Genomic DNA, 18,559 nt, shown 5'->3' on the forward strand with positions numbered 1-18,559 from the left:
GCCAACTGGCAACTGGTAGTTAAGCAGAGTATTAGACATAAAATTTTCATTCATATATTTGTAAATTAGCTCAGTAACTACTTTTGTCAGCAATATTTTCAACAAAACCATTTTATATTAGGCATTATTTTCTTCTCTCAGTTGTTTGTTGTAATATTTGTCTTAGTTTATTTTCCAAAAAGAAATTTTCTAAAATAAGAGGCTGTGAAAATTGAAAATCTGTTTGAGGAAATTAAAAACTAGTTGGACCTTGTATGTATGACAATACCACTGGGTGGTCCAGCGGTAGACCAGCAGTGACATACAGATAGTGGGGTGTCAACCTGGATCCTCTGAATTCTGAAGTCATTTAGAAGTGAAAATATAAATACTGCTACATATATTCTCCAAGCAAGCTAGCACTGAAAAAATCACATGAAAATACGTCTAGTATTAAATAACACTTTTATACCAGGGTGACCAGACATTGATGTTTTTTGGGGACAGTCCCTGTATCTGGTGGCCTGTCCCTGGCTGGAGCTGTCCCCAAAATGAAGTCCTTTCAGCAGAGCAGACGGGCAGATGTCTCACATTTTATTTGTTTTGGCCAACAAAGGAGCTGGCTGTTGCCGTCTACTAAACACTTCTACCTTTTGCATGTGTAGTTTTAAAGAATACTGCTATGTAAAACTCAACCAGAAGCTAGCAAGTGTCAAGAGAGTCCACAACATAACCACAAACGTCTTCTTAAGACACAAGGTAACCCATAGATTAAAAGCATGGGTGGGGTTGTGGGACATACCAACAGGTAATCTGATTTGAAAAGTATCTGATTTGAAAAGGCATACAATCTACTTGCCGCCTACCATGCCGCCTACAAATAGTGCATCATTTTTTAAAAACTGCTTCAGTTTTTCAGCCATCCACATATGACAAAAGGCATATTTTGATAGCAGCTGTCTGTCTCTCCAGAACTGGAGCTGCATGTGTTTAGGGGTGTGTTTAGGGTCTGGCCACTGGGCTTTAGCAATGGGTCTTTTTTCTGTATTTAATTTTATGTATTCATCATATGAATTACAAGCTTATACAAGCCCTGAATTTTCACAAATTACTTAGTACCCACTCTTTCAGTTGGCCTTCAGTTTATTACTATAGTTTTACATACTATACTATTAATATTACTTATGTACTATTACTAGTACAAAAGATACCATGGTCAAAATACATGACATTGGAACTGTCCTTCCCTTTTCCATTTCATACATTAAAAAAAACTGGATGTTTTAATGGTATACAGACGGTCAAACTGGAAACATCTTGGGTTTTCATCTCAAAAATCTGGTCACTTTGTTCTATATATTTCTGCTACTCAGTCTGTAGCCTGCTACTGCCAAGACAACTGCCACATTTGACAAAGCTTGCTGGTCTGCATGGGGTATTTTAAGATAAGATAAAATAAGATAAGATAAGATAAGATAATCCTTTATTAGTCCCACAGTGGGGAAATTCACAATTTTGATGGGGTTCCTCTTATGATGTCCATTCAGTGCTCAGCAGTGTTAGGTTGCATGCAGCAATAGTTGTATTTTGGATTCTTAATGACCTCGTAGCTCAGTGGATCTGGCAACTCTCAAGAAATGTTGGTATTGCAAAACATATCAGCCTTGGAATGTTTACCACTGGGTGTGTTACCAACAATTTTCAAAAATGCCATTCATTTGTCTCAAACATACAACAAGCTTAGATCTGGAGATCTTAATATAGACATGAAGCCAACTACAGAATGATACACAAGCTCTATCCTCAATATTTCATATGAGATATGTACAGTTTTAATTTAATATTTACGACATACTTGAAATCTTTCTCATCTTCGCAGTCCACGCTAATGTCCTGTAATGAAGAAAAACACTTAAAATGACCATTCATTTTAATCAAACTTCATAAGATTAAACTTTAAACATGTTCCATGTCAACAACAGATACCTGCAGTGCGACTGTGGAGTTTTTCTGGCATAAAGTTGAAGTGCTTGCTGTTCCAGTTGTAATTCCATCTGATATGTTATTGGAATTTGTGGCTAATGTGGTTGATGAGTTCAGACCACATTCAGGCCTGAAAAGGTCTGAAAACTGAGACAGCCAGACAGAGATAGACAGAAAAATAAGGGTTTCAATACAAAAAGGCTGCTTTGGGAAGAACTGGCAATTGGTACTTACCCAGGCCTTGACATCTTGCTCACTCATAGTGGATCCCTCCACCTCAACACTGACAAACATCCAGTAGTTTGATGCTACAGAGAGATCAAGAGAAGCATTTTGTAAAAACTTTTTATTAGGAGAAAGTGAAAGTAAGCCCAATACAACATCACGTTTATATACAGAATACCTTCACAACTTTCCCCATTTTTCCACCACACATCAACCAGTTTTTATAATAGAACACACACAAAAACAAAAATGTACCCCAACCCCCCCCCCCCCCCCCCCCCCAAATGTCCCATCCCAGCTCACCACACCCAACACGCACACTGCGAATAGCGATAACTACAGAAAGGCCACAACACTTGTATGGAAGTACACATTTAACCAGGTAATACTTTTAGGTTGGAAAAATATGATATAAAGGGCTGCCATTTCTGGAAAAATGTATCTGTACACCCTCTTTGTGTGTACCTTATTTTCTCTAATTTTAAAAAAAGCATGACATCCCTCAGCCAGCAAGAAATAGAAGGGGGCTTGGTAGATGTCCATAGTAACAATAAGCAGCGTCTTGCCAATAAGGATGTAAAAGCTATAATGCCGCTTTGCATAGTGCCAAGTGCGAGAGAGCGGTCTGAAACCCCAAATATAGCAATTAGTGCACAAGATTGTACCTGACATTATAGTAAAATAACCCGTCCAAAAACCTTTTAGTGCAGGACAAAGAAAAAACATGTGGCTAAGGTCACAGGGGGAACCATAGCATCTATCACACACATCTTTCACTTCTGGATACAATTTAGAAAGCCTAGATTTAGAGAAGTGTGCCCTGTATAAAACCTTAAACTGGATTAATCCAAGTCGCGCACAAGAGGTAGTAGAGCGTATACCATCCACGGCCTGTTCCCAAATGCCTTCTTCCATTTGAATTCCTAGTTCCTCCTCCCATTTACCCTTCAATTTTAGATCAGAGTAATCACTAATAGACATAATGAGATTATACAATTTCGAGATAACTCCTCTATGATGAGGAACCATTGAAAGCATGGTTTCCCAACACTGTACTGGAGGTAATGAAGAAGAGAAGCGTTTTGAATTTAACTTAAGAGGCAAAGAATAAATAAGAAGAGCACTATTTCATTAAAAATAAACTCTTATGCTTACCTTTGTTGTCACAGAACTGGGAAAGGTTGCACTGCACCACCACTGTCGAATCTGGAATAACAAAGATTTGCATTTTCAAGGTCTTTGCTGGTCTGATACTTTGGCCCAATCCCATTTCTTATCTTAACCACTACCCTTTGTTTTCAAGTGTTACCTTGCCCCTTGGAACTGAGGTACAATGGTAATGGTTGAAATCGTCCTCTATGAAAAGAAACAACCCTCAAATAAAAAAGAGCATCATTCAATTAACTGCTACCAGCGCTGCTCTGTAGGCGACCCTGCCAGTCTGCAGTGACAGCAGAGGAGGGTAAAGTTCAGCTCCTCACTGCTGGGCTTTAGTTACATTTAGGGCATCATACGCCTTCAAAGATGGGGGATGAGACAGTTATTTATTATCGCCCACCCCTAATTTTTCAGTGATATGAAGCTGAAGTCAGATATTCACCAGCTTCTTGTTCAAATTTTCCTGTTCCACATTAACTGGAGCAGCAGTTACATTCTAGTGCAACAACATTAAAATAAGACAATACAATGGTTACTGTAATTTTTTAACAGAGAAATTTCTTTGGTTGCCTTTTTTTTCGTAACACTGATTGGAGTGAGTATCTGAAAAACCTGCATTCCAACACGTCACAAATAACCCAGCTGAATTCATAACTGCAGCTTAATTTCTTCATATGGACAAAATGGACTGTGGAGTCAGTAACACGTTTTGAAACTTTAACAGTGTGATTACTTTTCTGTGATATGAGCCCTTTAAACCTATGTATACTGTGTGCAGTCAAAAAATAGACAAAAATGATTCTATAGTTTGGTGAGCCAGCCAGGAGTCCAACAACCAGCAATGCATTTCTAGAGGGACACTGTAGTGCACGACAGTATAGAAGTCTAAAGAATGTCACTTGAATGACTTACACGCTTCAAATGTCTGTGTTTCAACCATAAGTAACGTCAAACCCAGGCTGAACGCTGAATGACTCCATACTCCCTAAACAGTGTGCTAGCTATAAATGTTTAGAAATTCTAGCCTCTAAACTAGTGCACCATTAATCAAGTATGGATGTGTCTGAATCCCAAATGACTATGTTTTTAGTTATATTGTGCACCATTGTGCTGCTGGATCCTGTATTTAAATTCCTATGTTTCGCACTTCGTAGGGAGCAGGCAGCCATTTGAGATGCAGCCAAGTGTGAGAATAGGGCGCCTCTGGATTGGCGCCAAATAAGACGTGACATGGTAAGTTGGTCAGCAAAAAGTTCTTATAAAGCAAATGGTACTGTGTTATTATATGTTCATTGTTACATGACAAAAAGTTTTAAAAAATAATGAAATGACCACAGTGTACAGAGATGGGAGACCCAACACTTTCTGCATTCAGCGGTCCATAGCTGGAATCACATTTCTTGGTGGAATACTTGTTTATGTCAATTATTATGTCAATTATTATTAATAATAACCTACATTATTTTCTGAAAAATTGTGCATTCTATCATATTCGATGTTGGCCGCTGTTTTATAAAAGCTATAAGCCACTCGAGGTTGTGTGTTTTTTATCACAGGGATGGGAGCTTTAGGCACTCTTCACTTTGTGCCTAAGAACACCCTTCTTGTTTTTGTCTCTTTGAACTGTAAGACACTGAGAGCATTCAGGTTAATGGTTACATACCTGTGGACAAAGTGCTGAATGCAGTCTGGTTTCCTGTGAGAGTGGTGGGGGCCACTGTTATTAGAGAGAGGTAAGATGAGTTCTGTTCAGTAGATGCTGCTGTAGTGGGATGGATTGTGGTGATAACAGCTGATTCCTCATGGCCCCCTGGGTTCGCCGCTGTAGGAGAAAGACATGTAAGCACAAACATGTGGACCACTGAACGTCCAGAAGCACTAAGGCCTATCTAGCTAGTGGGCTGGCTATTACCTGTGGAGCTATAGACCGAATCTGCTGTTTTGGACATGGCTGTGGTTTGCAGGGTGGGCGATGATGAGGCAGGAGAAAAGGTAGTGGTAGATGTTGTATTTATGATAGAGGTGGTAGCAGCAGCTGTAGTTGTGCTATCTGTGGTAATGGGAGAAGATGTAGCAGCACTAGCAGCTGTAGGTGGAGCTAAAGTTGCAGTGGTAGTAAGAGAAGATGCAGTAGTACTGGTAGTGGCAGCTGTAAGCAGACTTGCAGCTGTGGTGGTAGTTGTAATAGTTGGGCTTATAGATGTGGTGGTAACTATGCTAATAGGAGTGGATGTAGTAGTAATAGTACTAGTCACAGTTGTAGGTGGAGCTGTGGTTGTAATGGTAGCTACAGTAGTAGAAGTCGTCGTTGGTGTGGTAGCTATGGTAGTAGCAATAGATGCAGTAATACTAGGAGTAACAGTTGTAGGTGGAGTAGTTTTGGTGGTAGATATGGTAGAAGGAGTAAAAGGAGTAGTAGTGGTCGCAGTTGTAGGTGGAGCTGTGGTTGTAGTAGTAGCTACAATAGTAGAAGTCATGGTGCTGTTGGTAGCTATGGTAGTAGGAGTAGATGCAGTCATACTACGTGTAGGTGGACTTGAAGTTGTGGTGGTAGACATGGTAGAAGGAGTAGTGGTAGTAGTAATAGTAGCAGTTGTAGGTGAACTTCTAAAGGTGTTGGTGGCTGTAGTAGTAGTAGTAGTTGGAATTCCTGTGGTGGTTTTCATGGCTGTAGTGACAACACCCGTAGTGCTTATGGTGGCAGCTGTGGTCGTAGGTGTATATAAAGTAGTAGTGCTAGCAGTAGCAGTTGTAGGTGAAGCTGTAGTTGTGGTAGTCGGTGGCTGCAGTAGAGGCTGCAGTGTGGCTGCAGTAGAGGCTGCAAAAGTAGTACTTGTGGTGATCATAGGAGTAGAGCTAGGAGTAACAGTTGTAGGTGTGGTTGTAGTAGTCGTGGTGGTTGCTGTAGCTTCAGCAGTACTACTTGTGGTGGGACCTATCATAGTAGAAGTAGTGGTACCAGAAGCACCAGGTGTAGGTGGCGTAGCAGTGGTAGTAGGACTAGTGGTTTTAGGGTTAGTTACTATGGTTGCAACAGTAGTAGCTGTCGTGACAGCTCTGGTAGTAGGTGTAGCTGTAGCGGTAGTAGTAGTAGTAGTAGTAGTAGCACTTGTAGGTGGAGTAGTAGCTGTAGTATCTGCTAATGATTAAAAGCAAACATTGTGTTAATAGATGCAAAATCATATTCATAACCTTAGCTGTCATACTAGCTACAAAATGTTAAAGAGACTATAAGGCTGTTACATAAGGCTTGAGACAATCATTTGCCTGCACATCCACCCTCACCACACACACATACACACACCCACGTCCACACCAACGCAAATGTCAAGCCTGCCAGCAGCACACTACAATGGCTCCCATTGCTGACCACTGACCTTGCTGTGGAGGTGAACTCACTGTAGCAGAGATCAAGGCCAGTGTGGAGAGAAATGGAGCTGAGAGAGAAGGACAGGGGCATGAGAAGAGAAACATAGAGAGGTGAACATACATGAATAGACATCAAACACAGAGCAATAAGTGTAGTTCATGCTGTAGTTATGTCCTATCTAATAGAAAAGGTTTAATTCTATACAGTCTTGTAACGTTAGTACACTTACCTGCAGTTGAGAGGAAGTCTCGGGCATTCGTACTGGTCGTGACTGTAAATGAACAGGCTCAAATTTAGTGAAACTGAACGTTACAGGCATTTCCCTGAGATGAGTATTTCAAAGCTCACAGCAGGAAAACACAACAGTTCTACACTAAATGAACACATGGTTAGTAAAATGAGACAACTGTGCACTCACCCGGTTTCATTTCTGTTTTAACGTTTCCTCGTTTGACCCGTACACGGCCTAAACGATTGAGCATGCCTACAGGAAAGTCATGCACAAAGGTAAAGAACGAAGAGCAGCTCTCACTACTATGACTGACAATTAGGGGTGCACTGATTATCAATGTATATTGCAGATTTAGTCTCTGGTTTATTGACAGTTAAATTTGCTGATGACTGGCAGCAATAAAGGTAATGACATTAATTATCTGCTATTTACTCAAAGCTTGTATTTTGTGGAATAAATTAACATACGGATATAAAATGTTTTGACTGCTAAGCATTTCTGAAGTGTAACGCACATAAGATGCACCAAGCTGCATCCAAAAATTTGAAACAGTTGCATCTAAATGCCAGTGCCCATGCACTAAACATCACTTGTCACCTTCCAGCGCTCCAGCATTTCTCTATGCACCAGAGCGCAGTCAGTAGTTTGCTGTCACTACATTAAATTAAGCCCAGTGAGGCCACAATAATCAACAGTAGATTATATGTGGCTTGGAATTTACATTGAGAAAGGCAGTCAGTTTAAAGTCTTGAGAATAAACAGATAAAATCTAATCATCTGTTGACTCAGATAACGTTACTAGCCTAGCTTATTTCACATCATACCTTTTAGACTTTGAGAAGAGGCAGTTCGCTGATAGCAAACACGATAAATTCCCTTATTACGGTTTAGTGCTACTATGAGTAGATGTAGTTAAAAGAGGTTCACTGGTTTAGTAAAATGAGCCAATCAACTTGCTGGTAAATCTGCAAGTGGGAAAAGCCCACTTTAGTTGTAAAGATATGTGCTTGCCCAGTGGATTTTTTAGGGATTGCATGTATGCTTTTTGATCTTTAATTTGGTTTTCAGGTCTTCCCCCTTCCAAAGAGATAAGATCCTGGTCTTCTATAACCACAAACAACTGCCAAGATCGGCGTAGATTGAACAGACCTTCCTATGAGGACTTTGGTTGTAGTTGTTACAACCTGTACAGCCTATAAATTATTATTTGATAAGCGATATGGTCTGCAGTAGCCTTAACACATGCAGTCAAATTGGTACTATGGGCTATGGTACTACAAAGTTTTTTGTGGTATGTGTAGCTAATAGCCAATACTGATCAACTGTCATGCTGTTATTTCCTGACTCTTACGACAAGCCCCACCTATTGGTGAGCGCCCACCAATCAGTGAACCCCTCTGAAATATAAATGGGTGGAATGTGTTTATTTGACTGTTCTGACATGAAGTAGACATTTGACATGTAATTTTGAAATACTGGCATCGTTTTAAAATATGGTGTTATTACTGTAATACTGCCTAAGCCTTTGCAGCATCCTGGCTCACATTATTTTATGCCATAAAATCGAGCCAAAATTGAAATAATCAAAATTAATTCTGTCATGTGTTTAAGGGAGTATTAGCTAATTTTGAGTCTTGCTGTCTCCAATCGTGCACCCCTGCTGCCAGCAGTCTATACTAGAGTTTGTATATCCATTCTAAAATGGATGAAAGCTTTAAAGTGGAAAAAAAAACAGAACCACAATGCATCACACATCAAATAAGCCAGTACTCACTTCATGCATCATACAGTATCCACACTCACAACATGCAAATAATGCATGGTCTGGCTTCATGCAAAATGCTATAGAAAGTGGTGACTAGGTGAAGTTTATATTAATTTATATATATTGTCTGAATCAGATATTTCTTTAGTTGAGGAAGAAAACTGAAAGCATGCATTCACAGAGTAAAGGTAGGGTGGGTGAAAGAGAACGCATGCATGACTGTGTAAGCTGGAGGCTAAGTGAGCCACCCAGGTTAACACTGCTGTATGCATTATAATTGCTCACATTTTCTCTGCTATTTTAAGGCTGACTCACTGTCAGTTAACTGCGCTTGGCGCTAGGCCTATTTCCACAATGACTGCACTCACCACACTGCAGAGTATCGTCCCGGACCCTGGCCTGGGGACGGGTGATGCCCCACCTACGAGAATCCCAGCCCACGACTGTGCCATCCTCACAAGGCCTGTGCTGCAACACATCATTCCAAACGCGAAACAAGTAGAGCTCCAGAGTGGCCATAGTGACCCCAGGGGAGGCGTCCCGTGGCTGGCAGCCCAGTATCAGGGTCCCTATGGGTGGGGTTGCCCGAGCAATAACTGTGCGCTGTTGAGGGTCCGGGTTTCCACTGACCTCCAGGCTGAAGCTGTCTTGCATAGCATCTCGGCGCAGGCACAGCTGGTACCAGCGGCCCTGCTCCAGCTGCACAGGGAATCGGTGCCGTACACCCAAGAGCCAGGCATAGAGGGCGCTGTCGTCACCCTGCAGGGCCAGGTCGTAGTATGGTGGGCGAGGAGATGTGAAGCTAAAGGCTGTCCACTCACCCGGGGTCATCACACGCACATCCACGCACACAGTTATCTGGAACAGCTGTGGCATGGTCCAGCGGTCCTGCAGTGTCCAGTAGTCAGAGCAGCCCTGCAGGACAGCCTTAGAGTCACTCATGAAGTAGCCGCCCGCTGGGGAGAGAGAAAACCCTTTGGCAATGTTGTACTCAATACAGCCATAGCATTAACACTGGACTGACCTGAACGGAAAGAAATTAATATAAAATAATATGATTATTATAAATAATATTAAACCAAAGAGGTGTCAGATTTGTATTACACGGTATCACTTATGTCTAAATTTGAAATATTTTGACATTTTATATGTGTCAAGACTGATAAACAGAGCTAGAGATAATCTGTATAGCATCAGAGGAAAAAACAACAATCAAATTAATATCAAGTCTTGCATTGCAAAAATGTCAAGGAAGATAATTAATGAACTACAGACAATCAGTATGTAAATTATCATTTACTAATGACATGCTATTCCCAAACTGCTTGGAATTTTGAATACCTTTTGGTGCCTAGTTCATATTTCATTTTTGGTTTCATTTAAGTTACTATTTAACATAACAAAAGATATTACTATTACAATGCATTCCAAGTTATTAAAACAGCAAGATAGAGAGGATGCAACATATGAAACTGTAAGAAAGGCAGCCCATGTTCCTTGATGTCAAGTGCTGCTGTAAGGACTTATACTGGAATGCTGATGTGTTCTTTAAGCTGTCCTTGTTTTCTTCCTGTATCAGGTTAGCATGAGTCATGATTCATTGTGAGAGTTGCACCCTGCACATTAACCATGTACCTCATGCATGTCTCTTTGCATTCCATCACCAGTTGCACCACAATATGCTGAAAATGTCAACCAGCCCTTTTCCCAGAGACAGAGGACCAAGAATAGCCACGGCCTCCTCCTATCTGCTCTACACTCAGCCCAGCTACACAGCAGCAGTCCTGCAGGCCTGCTGCCACTCCACTTAGCATCTAGTAATTGGATCAGCTGCCAGGTACCAAGAGTTTTTACTGAACTGGGGAAATCTGCTTTTAGTTACATTACCAGCTGGAATTCACTACAGGAAACACTAAAACTCGGCTCACTGGTGTCACTCAGTCATTTTAAACTTTTAATATCAAACCACCTTCAGACAGCCTGTACCTGTTTTATTCAATCTTATTTATTCTTAACTTCTATTTCTTGTTTTAGTTCTTCTCTTAGTTCTTTATTTACTTTTGAACTTATTTTAATTAGTTTTTATTATTATTATTTTCATTTTATTAATCTATTATCTTCTTTTGATCTTAATCTCATCAATTAAACCTCAAGTTATATTTTTATTATTATTTTTATCTATTTTTTACTGTTAGTTTTAAATTTTCTTTTAATTTAAAATGATTAAATATAGATATTATTTTCCTTGTCAGCGGAAAGAACAGCGGAGGAAGTGCATCCACCATGCATCAGCATAGGAACTTAAGCTTGGTTGAGCTGTATTCCTCTCTTTTTGAGATCCCTTCGGTCTAAATCTAACACCAAAGCTCAAAAGTGAGAGATCCGACCAATAGCAAAGCAGCATGGGTGCTGATCCAACGCGAGAGAACGGAATTAAACCTATAAAAAATTAATTAAGAACTAAATATGATCAAAACGGAACTTGCTTCAGCATCTGCCCCAAGTCTTAACATCTATCCTCTGCAAGCAAGGCTGCTAAAAGGTTCCCTCACCACAGACCAGGCAAAGCATTTTCTGTATTCCAGCAGAAGTGGGAGGAGGAGCCAAAACCTATACCTAAATAAAAGTAGCATCATTTGAATGAAATAATACCACATTAAAAAATATAGAACTGCAGAGGAACTTCTTAGTGTGTCCGCCATCTATCAGCAAAGAAACTAAGCGCTAATCCTCTCTTTTTGAGACAATTTCAGTCTAAATCATGTGCTAAATCTCAGAAGTGAGAGGTGTGATTAACATGGGTGCTGAACCAACACGAGAGAATTTAGAGGGATTAAGCCTACAAAATGAAGTAAGAATGAAATCTGAAAAACGAAAGTGGAGCTAGCTTTAGCATCTGTCCCAATGGGTTCTATCAGAAGTGTGTTTCGGGTTCACTAAGAACAGGGAAAAATGTTGAAAATACTGCCTGTGGCCACATTTACAGATGCAGCGAGTTAAGTTGAAAAACGCGAGATTATTCGGACCGTGTTGTATAAAGAAAGTGTGTACTCCTTCACTGTGATACAGACTGCAGCCTGTTTCATCTGTAAATTTGTGGGAAACCACGTCAGCCAGTTTGAACAACATTCCTGTCAAATTCTCTGTAGCCTTGCTTGCGCAGCCTGCTTATGTCTGCGCTGTTTCGTAATCATGTGTGATACCTTGCCAAATCCAAAACAGGCCAGGCCAGATTTGGCCTCTGTATGCGCATACTGTAACTGCGCCATGACTGACAGGCTAATTGGCAGCAGATGAGCGAAAAACTGCTTGCATGTATGCGTTTAAGTGGTCTTGTTTGCGCAAGGCTTCTGGAATGCTCCCGCAGGTAAGGCCTACACTGGCTGTCTGTGGCGTCATGGGACAATATGAAAACAGGTGCAAATGCCCCCTGAGAGCACTTACATTCTTTCTGAAAATGAGAAACGTTTGGGACTTAGGCCCAAAGCTAAATGAAAGTTGCTTTCCTTAAACTAAAAGCTAAATATCCAACCTATCATGCTGGTTTGTGCTGTTGGTGAATGGCTAGACTCAGTGCAGCATGCAAGATCTTACTGACTGCAAATGCAAGGGAACCTATTCAACTGAATAATAAAATTGGCCTATGTTATTGGTCTACTTGTTCCTCGCTTCATCTTAATCAAATTATTGCTCTAATGTAGCTCAATGACTGAAGTACATTATTAAATGACTGTAGCTACCTCATAACTTACCCAGGTGTAAGAATGCATAATTACCACGGGGTTCCAGTGGTGTAAATTTGGTCTGACAAGTGGGGGGTGCAATTCCAAGGGGATATAGCCAACATACAGCAATTCAAACATATAACTAGGTGAAAAGTAGTTAGATTTACCATATTTATTTATTATTACCTACATTTATTCATGTTTACAAAGCATTTTCTGATACATCTTCTGTGTATCTGTTTCTTGCCCTTTACAGTGACAGGTTTTGTTTCGTTTGTCACTGAAATACAACAAATTTGTTATCTGATCTGCATGTTGTGATAAATATTTTAGAAACATAATTTGATAATGATAAATGTGACGAGAGGAAAATGAAAGCCAATGATTACAGGGCAGCCCATAAGCGCTGCAAACAATTTGATGTACAAAGGCAGGTCAGGGCTTCATTGCTGGATTTCTTAATGCCTGAAGTGGCAGACCTTTTCTGCCAAACTAATATGCCAAATGTTGACGTTTTGGAGCATAGATAATGCTTAATGACAACAGGGTATCAACGATGTGAAATATTTTATGGAACAGTCACTCTTAGAAATGTGCCATCACTAACACAGACTATTGTGTTAAGCCTTTTTTGACCAACATCTTGAGGCCCCCGACTTTCTTCAACAAAATTTCAAAAAGTGATGGACAACATGTCCACACTGCCGCCCACCCACACCTTATTTTACACCAGTGAATGGTTCAGTAAAGACATTAGCTGGCCCAGTGGGCACGCCTCCGTACCCTACCAGAAGTAACCCCACTGGCTAGGCTTCTTTTCCCTCCCCATCTAACAAGTAAACTAGTGAACATGGTCAAAGTTCTAGCCTTTGTTGCTATACTAGAACGTGGGACAGAATGATATAAGCCCTTAAATCTTTCTGTTTCAGTATTTATCATGTTATCACCTAGGCCAACTTAGGCCTGACTTTTTTGTCTCGGGCTGTGGGTGATATGGTAAGTGTGCAATTATAGGGACCAGGCATTTGCCCACACAATCACCCACACACATACATTCTTGCTCACTCACATCCCCTGTCTCACATCCCTTTTGTCGCACCACCCTGAAAAAAACACTACCTCTCACCTTTCCCTCACACATACAATGACACAGCCTCTGTGCTTTAATTGTAACCCTGTCTGTCTATCCTTTCAGCTGCAGTCAGGGTTGTGTTGGTTGCTCCCTGGAGGGATGAGGGGCTAAATGGTCTAATTCTCCTTGGCTGACCACAGCAGCCCACACACTCGCCTCTGCTAATTAATCTGAGATTAAACTAGGGAAATGTCATAACGCTGTGGGCATGCTGGATTTAGCCACCACGCTCACCGAGGATCAAAAGACTCTCTGGCTCAGCCTTTGTCCTGTGCCAGGAAAATCTCTCTCTCTCTCTCTCTCTCTCTCTCTCTTTCTCTCTCTCTCTCTCTCTCTCTGACTCTCTAGGTGCCACAAATACACCTGACTAACAGTATCTCAATTCATCTGGCCATTCCCCTGAATAGAATTATGAATTAGATGAATCAGAGGAATTGTGAGCTAAACCTAGAGTTAGCAGTCCTTGTGAAAATACCAAACTGATTACAGGCCGTTTATTCTAGAGAGTGTGATGGCTGTCTTGAAAGCTGCATTGGGTCAGGGGATACTTGCTCCTCAGACTTCACAGAAGCCCCAGTCAGGAACAGCCAAAACATCACATGCCTCAGGATTAGCTTTGGGCATGCTAACAAAAAATCTGCATGACAAAGTCACCGAAATGATCTGATCTTCCTGGGTGCAATATACATGTCCCCTCTGTCATGCAGTGCTATCAAGCTGGCAGGGTGAAGACTAGGATCAGCTTCCTCTCAGACGAATGGAGCAGCCACCATATCTTTTCAACGTGATGCTAATGCCACGTCACTGGACGGCTCAACACGCTTGGAGGAGAACAAAAACAGCCACTAACAGCCAATCATCAGCTAACACGAGCTCCCTCCGGCTAGCACTGTCCTACGTAATTGGGGAGGGGGCGGGGCAGAGAGAATGAAGCCAAGTAGGCTATCTTGGAGTCCCAGCCACATATGTCTGTGACATCAGAAGGATCGAATTTGCGATCTCCTGATGACAGGTAATTATTTTTAAGCAAATAGCTTTTAAAACTTTCTAATCTGTTAATATAATATGATTCTGACAGCATGATTTTGATAGCATCAATTTTCTGAACAAATATAGTCAATTATGAGTTAAAGTATTAACTTTTAACAATAACCACAAAGTTACATATCCATCATAACTTAAATACTTGGAATTGAGTATGAAAAATGTTGAAAGTCTTTCCCTGATTTGCCCCAGGGTCTCTTATTTAGCACCTATCATGTCCAATCTGTAATTAGTGTTCAAAACTAGGCTTCCGGATACATCTTATCTGACTAAAGTGGGTGGGGCTTATGCGGGGTGTCATGAGGGGTGTCCCATTGGACCATTGTTTATTCAAAATATGCCATAACTGCAACAGCAAAATAGGCATTGAATACTTCAAATGAATTCTAGAAAGATAAGATGTAGATTTTTTATGTAGGGCCTAGTGAGCTGTCCAGGGTGTATCCTGCCTTCCACCCAGTAACTGTTGGGACAGACTCCAGCTCCCCCTATGAGCCAGATTGAGAAGCGGTAGGTTTTTTGCCTATTTGCTTGAAATTCACGCCAGCCATCTTTTCATTCTGTGTACCCGCTGTCCCAAAGATTGTTGTTGGGGGAAGGGGGTCAGAACACACACTATGTTCCCATGCATGCTGAGGACTGTAGTGCATTTCAGGGTGAAACAGGCCAATAAGAATAGAAAACTAAAATAATTTTGCAGGCCGAAAAGCATTACAGTCAAGATCGTTATAGAGGTGACAATGGGTCAAGACAGACCAGGAGACGCTGGTCTGTAGTCGAGTCTGAGCTAAGAGATTATTCACTTGCGGTCTCAAGATCACCCACCACCGTGACCCAGGTGTAGGAAAGGTAGCTTGCGGTGATACGTGATTGCGGCCTTTGAGCCCTTCTCATTCTGTTGTCCCCATTTTCCTCTTCCAACCCTTTACCTCTCGCTAATGTACACAGTCTATTCACTCCTGCACTTTCTCTCATTCAATTTACAGCTTAAAGGTGGTTTATTGACTTGCACGGAGAGTGCTGCCAAAGCAATTAAGCCAATGCTCCTTTAGTGGGATTAGCACATCACACGGAGCATTAGTGTTTGTCTCCAGGTGCGCTTCAGAGCCAAACTTCAGCTCGCTGAGCTCTGGCCTTCAATCTGGCTTTCCACTCTTTATCCATCTCCTCTTTTCACCATGCTGCCATTCAGTCGAAGCACTGTGGAAAGCTGAGATCTATTAAAGAGCAGAGATTTTTCACAGGCCTTGTTGCTATGGAAACAAATCACACCTGAGTCCGTGTCTTGGTCTTAGATATTTTAAGTATAATGGCCCTGATCTAGTTATTGAATCATCATGGCTAAATCAAATGAAGTCTTATTTATATTTAGTCCATCAGTGCACATCGGCAATCCTGTCAGTAATGAAGAAAATGCAATCATTTAGTGGCTTTAAATGCTTTTTTACTTACACTGATCAGGCATAACATTACGAGTACCTCCTTGTGCTACGCTAACTGTCCATTTTATCAGCTCCACTTACTATGTAGGTGCACTCTGTAGCTCTACAATGACAGACTGTGGTCCATCTGTTTCTCTGATACTTTGTTAGCCCCCTTTTATCCTGTTCTTCAGTGGTCAGGACGCCTACAGAGCATCACAGAGCAGGTTCTATTTGGGTGATTGATCATTCTCAGTGCTGCAGTAATACTGAAGTGGTGGTGGTGCGTTAGTGTGTGTTGTGCTGGTGATATAGTGATATAGTACAGTACACATAGTATATAGTATAGTACATATAGGTGCACCTATATAGTAAGTGGAGCTAATAAAAGCTCCAAAAGTGCCTCAAGCTCTGTGGCTTTGCTAGTCACACAGGCACCAACATGCACATTTGCATATCTCACCACATTGAGTCTACACCTTTGTGCTCATACCTCGAGGAACAAGAGGTAGGAACATCCATAAGTAAAGAGCACGTAGGAAGTGATGTTTGGACTTCCTCTCTCGCTCAGCCAGGTGGTCCCTGTGTTTTCGAGGCATCCTTCTGAAACAGAGCAAAAAAGGAAATCTTCATTTTTCTGCAGGTTTGCAGTTATTTGTAAAATAATTCAAATGAAATTAAAATGGACCTTTTTATCCTTGTTAGTTGCATAATTTAGTTTACTTTGTCGCTCATCACATTAAGCACAGTGCAGCATATTACATAACCTAGATCAAAAGCCTACCTTTGGTCAAAGTGTATTTACTTTTGCCCCCCTCTAAAGTGTCCTCTGATTACATCACTGTGCTGACGTGTGCAAGGAAAAATAATATGAACCAGTAATGTCATGTTTTGCCCCTACCCCCGCCACCCACCACCACCGCCCACTACCACCCCCCACTACCATCCTGGGAAATGATAATCAATGCTGGTGGGCTGCATCACCCCCAGATTTCCTACAAACAATAACGTAACTCCTAAACAATAATAGAAAAATAGCAAAAAAAAACTAAATTTTTAAATATTTCAACATAGCAAAGACAAAAAAGTGATTTTTGTAGGGTGAAGTTTGCATTTTGTGTTGTTTATATGGGTTCAAAATCTATCATAGTCTATTTTTTTGTCAGCTGGCTGCTTTGGGGTCATGTCACTACAACACAAGCAGGGGTAACCAGAACTTGAAATGAGTTGGGGCTAATAACAATAATAATAATGATAATTATTAATAATTACTATTATTATCATCATTATTATTATTATTTATATATCAGTTTTCATGCTGATGGCAGTTCAAGGTTTTAGGTTAGACCCAATTATGTTATTGGGGTGGCAAATTACTAGGAAAAACAAACAAAAGACAAAGACAAAACAGAGAAAAATAACATTGTTTTGTGCATATTAAATAACATAAAATGTGATTCATTTAATTAAGTTTAATTAAAATATTACATGTTGTTGGGACATAATTGACACTCAGTTAGGCTTCCCTCACTGCAGGATGCTTATGAGTCTAATGAAAAGCTAACCAGGCAGTATAAGGTAGTTATTATGTAATGCTATACGAATATTGTTTATTTTGTTCTATGTTCCATTTCTCATCTCTGCTACACGCAAAAAAACTGCTTCCTCAGAGGTTCTTTGGTAAAGGCAATGGTTCTATTAAGAACCATGATTTCTGCATAAAACCATGCCATGGTTAAAAGGCTCTTTGGTTCATGGTGAAATGGTTCTTCAGATTGATGAACAATGCAGTGTTATGTAGAACCTTGTTGAAAATGGTTCTATACAGCACCAAAAAATGTTTTGCTATGTTTATGATGTCAAGCTTGGAACAACAGAGGAACCCTTTTCAGTAAAAAGTGAAAAATGTTTATCACACTAGGCCGCTGGCCACTCCAATCCTTGCCCCTGAGCTATAGGGCATTTCTGTTCCCTGACCCAGCCTAATATTGTCTTAACATAATTATCTCTCACTTTCATCTATTGTTCCTACCATTGCACTACCATTGATGTCCCACAGATCTGCAACTGCAGTTTGACTGGGGGCATAGAACAAGCAGGTTCCTCTTCATATCAACAACCTGATTCGTCAACATGCTGCTCACTTCATAAGACTGAACTCCTCCTCATCTCATTGGCTCTAAATGAACTCTCAATAAAACTGGCTCTGTTACTCTTTTACTTGATATTATAGTAGTCAGAAATCTGGGTTTCATCGTCGACTATCTCATTCGATGCACCTGTCAGCTCTCTCTTTGCCAAAATTAGACCATTCCTCTCTCTTTGTTCTGTGTCTCTTGTTCATGCTTGCATCTATAATCATTTGCTCTATTGTAATTCTCTCCTTGTAGGCATCAGCTTCTCCTCTCTTCACAAGCTTCAAATCATCCAGAACTCTGCTGCTCGCCTTCTCATATTCTTCTTCATATTCGCTCTCAGAGCCACAATCCACCTGTTCGGCATGATTCACTTCAAAATAATCCTGC

General features: G+C 40.8%; 1 protein-coding gene across 1 annotated transcript in view; it reads right to left on the minus strand.

Moving 5' to 3' along the window:
• Nucleotides 1–18,559, minus strand: part of adgrg2a (adhesion G protein-coupled receptor G2a) — a 54,577-nt gene that overhangs the window by 24,154 nt on the left and 11,864 nt on the right. Inside the window, exons 2-10 of the mRNA XM_037534246.1 lie at nucleotides 16,528–16,637; nucleotides 9,081–9,668; nucleotides 6,945–6,986; nucleotides 6,723–6,782; nucleotides 5,009–5,167; nucleotides 3,343–3,393; nucleotides 2,197–2,270; nucleotides 1,966–2,109; nucleotides 1,835–1,872 (exon numbers count right to left, since the gene is read on the minus strand). Coding sequence (XP_037390143.1) covers nucleotides 1,835–1,872; nucleotides 1,966–2,109; nucleotides 2,197–2,270; nucleotides 3,343–3,393; nucleotides 5,009–5,167; nucleotides 6,723–6,782; nucleotides 6,945–6,986; nucleotides 9,081–9,668; nucleotides 16,528–16,633 — 1,262 coding nt within the window. The 5' untranslated portion in view covers nucleotides 16,634–16,637. The remainder of the gene's footprint in view (nucleotides 1–1,834; nucleotides 1,873–1,965; nucleotides 2,110–2,196; nucleotides 2,271–3,342; nucleotides 3,394–5,008; nucleotides 5,168–6,722; nucleotides 6,783–6,944; nucleotides 6,987–9,080; nucleotides 9,669–16,527; nucleotides 16,638–18,559) is intronic.

Source organism: Pygocentrus nattereri, chromosome 24 (genome assembly GCF_015220715.1).
Source record: "Pygocentrus nattereri isolate fPygNat1 chromosome 24, fPygNat1.pri, whole genome shotgun sequence".
Taxonomy (NCBI): domain Eukaryota; kingdom Metazoa; phylum Chordata; class Actinopteri; order Characiformes; family Serrasalmidae; genus Pygocentrus; species Pygocentrus nattereri.